At 46.4% G+C, this 1,933-nt stretch overlaps 1 protein-coding gene across 1 annotated transcript; it reads left to right on the forward strand.

Moving 5' to 3' along the window:
- Window positions 1-473: 473 nt before the first annotated feature.
- LOC108107241 (male-specific sperm protein Mst84Dc) lies at window positions 474-906 on the forward strand. Its single transcript, XM_017214659.2, has 2 exons — window positions 474-607; window positions 666-906. Exon 2 carries the CDS (start codon window positions 684-686, stop codon window positions 837-839), a length of 156 nt encoding a protein of 51 aa, XP_017070148.1. The 5' UTR covers window positions 474-607; window positions 666-683; the 3' UTR covers window positions 840-906.
- The last annotated feature ends 1,027 nt before the right edge of the window (window positions 907-1,933 follow it).

The following is a 1,933-nucleotide window of genomic DNA, read 5'->3' on the forward strand; positions in this document are numbered from 1 at the left end:
CCTTGAGTCCTTGACTTCCTTAGGCCAGAGGCGGAAGTGCGTAGTGGTCATTAGGCCTGGCATTATTTGTACGACCGCAGGACGCGTGCCACGCACGGGTACGCTAAATGGTCAAGTGGTGGACTCACATTTGGCACATGAGTTCAGGTTAATGGACGGCATGAAGGTTGTTAATTATCCAAGAATGTGCCTGGGATTTTGTTAATATTCGTAATGCCGGCAATTTGCATAAGTGTAACAGTGTACGAGCTGGGGGGTTATTAGAGGTTGGGATATCTGGAAATTAATGAAAACTAACTAAGTTTTGGTCACATAACATGACGAAGGTTGCTTGCTCCGGCTTGTACCGTCGCCATAAATGGGTTTCTAATGGCAAAAGGAAACTGCCCTACAAACCTATGACCCATAAACGAAGTGACTTTCCTTACAGCTTACTTGAATATTTTTAAGCACAAAAGTTCTACATCACATTAGCCTTGATCATGGTTCTCCCATCTGTCAAGTTGGTGTGCAGCCCCTACGGGCTACATATTTTCAGTCTTACACCGGCCTTGAACCCGACAACATCTAAATTTATTGTTTCTTGTTTTGGATTTTCGTTGTAAACGTAAGCTAACAAAAACGGTTTTACTGTGTTTTCCCAATAATATTTTCGGTGCCTCTAGAACACTCTCGACCTCGTCATGTGTTGCGGACCTTGCTGTGGAACCTGCTACTATCCCTGCTGCAGTCCTTGCTTCAGTGGCCGCTGTTTCGCGCCGCGGTGCGGGTTTTACAGTGGACCGTGCGGACCTTGCTGCGGGGGTGGATGCTGCAGCAGCTGCGGACCGTCTTGTTAACGTGCCCAACACCTGAACTCTGAACAAAATGTCTTGGCCCGTCAAAATAAAAGGCGTATGACTTTCATTGTCCCATTTTTTACTGTGTGGTTTCCCCTTTACGCAAAAATAGGGTCAGTGTCGGGCAGCGCTATTTGCCCATCAATTACGTTGGTAATTGCCCAATGACCGCCATAAAATCCCCCTATGGCCTCTGCGGATAATGCTAATGCTAATTTATGCACTGCCCAAAGCGAAAAGCCAAATAGAATTAAACTATAAAGCAGGACAAACACTCCAGAAGTCAGCGGGTCAGCCGTAAACCAGTTGACCGGACTGGCCGCCTGGTCACTTCCTGTTCTGCCCCGCGTTCCCCTCCTGGTTACCGTGTGGTCAGTGTGAACACGAATTAACGAGCGTGTTATTAGGGGTTGGGTGACAAGGCAAACATGACGTGAGTTTCATTATCAATTCAAGTGGCGGTAATTAGCTTTGGATTGGTGGAAGGGTCAAGGGTTACACCGCTTGACCATTGGCTAGCTCAGATTAATAGACTCATTAAAGGGGAAAGGACATGAGAAATATTACTAGGGGAAGGCAGAACTTTAATAATGGTTTCTTAGGATTCGATTATCCTCTAAAGCACACATTTTCTGGAAAATTATCGCTTGCCAGCAGCGAGTCGCGCACCAACAGCTGGTCCAGAGTGGTATCTACGCTTATGCTTCATCCGTAAAATCCACAAGATCCACATCAAGTCCGAGTCTGAGAGTCGCGTCTGGCGGCGACAGGGGACACATTATTTTCATTTTCCGACAAAACTCGCTGCTTTTGCCCAGAAAAACCTCAAACTAAACGAAGGCAAGGAACAAAAAGGCATTTGAAGGGTGGCAAGAAAAGCGAAATAAAAATTGAAAATCGTAAAAAGCGATGCTTCAGCAGCGGCACATTAAATGAGTCTAAATAATTTATGTCAATTGCGAAGTGTGGGTGCGTGAGGAACAGGAGATGTTCAGCGGGAGGATTTATGGGGGGTGGCGAGCGATGGAAGGCAACACCCAACGCGACATGTGTTTGCAGTGCCACTGCCCGATGCTAATTTCTTAACGTTTTGC

Source organism: Drosophila eugracilis, unplaced genomic scaffold, assembly GCF_018153835.1.
Source record: "Drosophila eugracilis isolate 14026-0451.02 unplaced genomic scaffold, ASM1815383v1 contig_1765, whole genome shotgun sequence".
Lineage (NCBI taxonomy): Eukaryota > Metazoa > Arthropoda > Insecta > Diptera > Drosophilidae > Drosophila > Drosophila eugracilis.

What these genes read in the sequence shown, in the direction of transcription:
- LOC108107241 (XM_017214659.2), top strand. Translation starts at nt 684, where the DNA reads ATGTGTTGCGGACCTTGCTGTGGAACCTGCTACTATCCCTGCTGCAGT.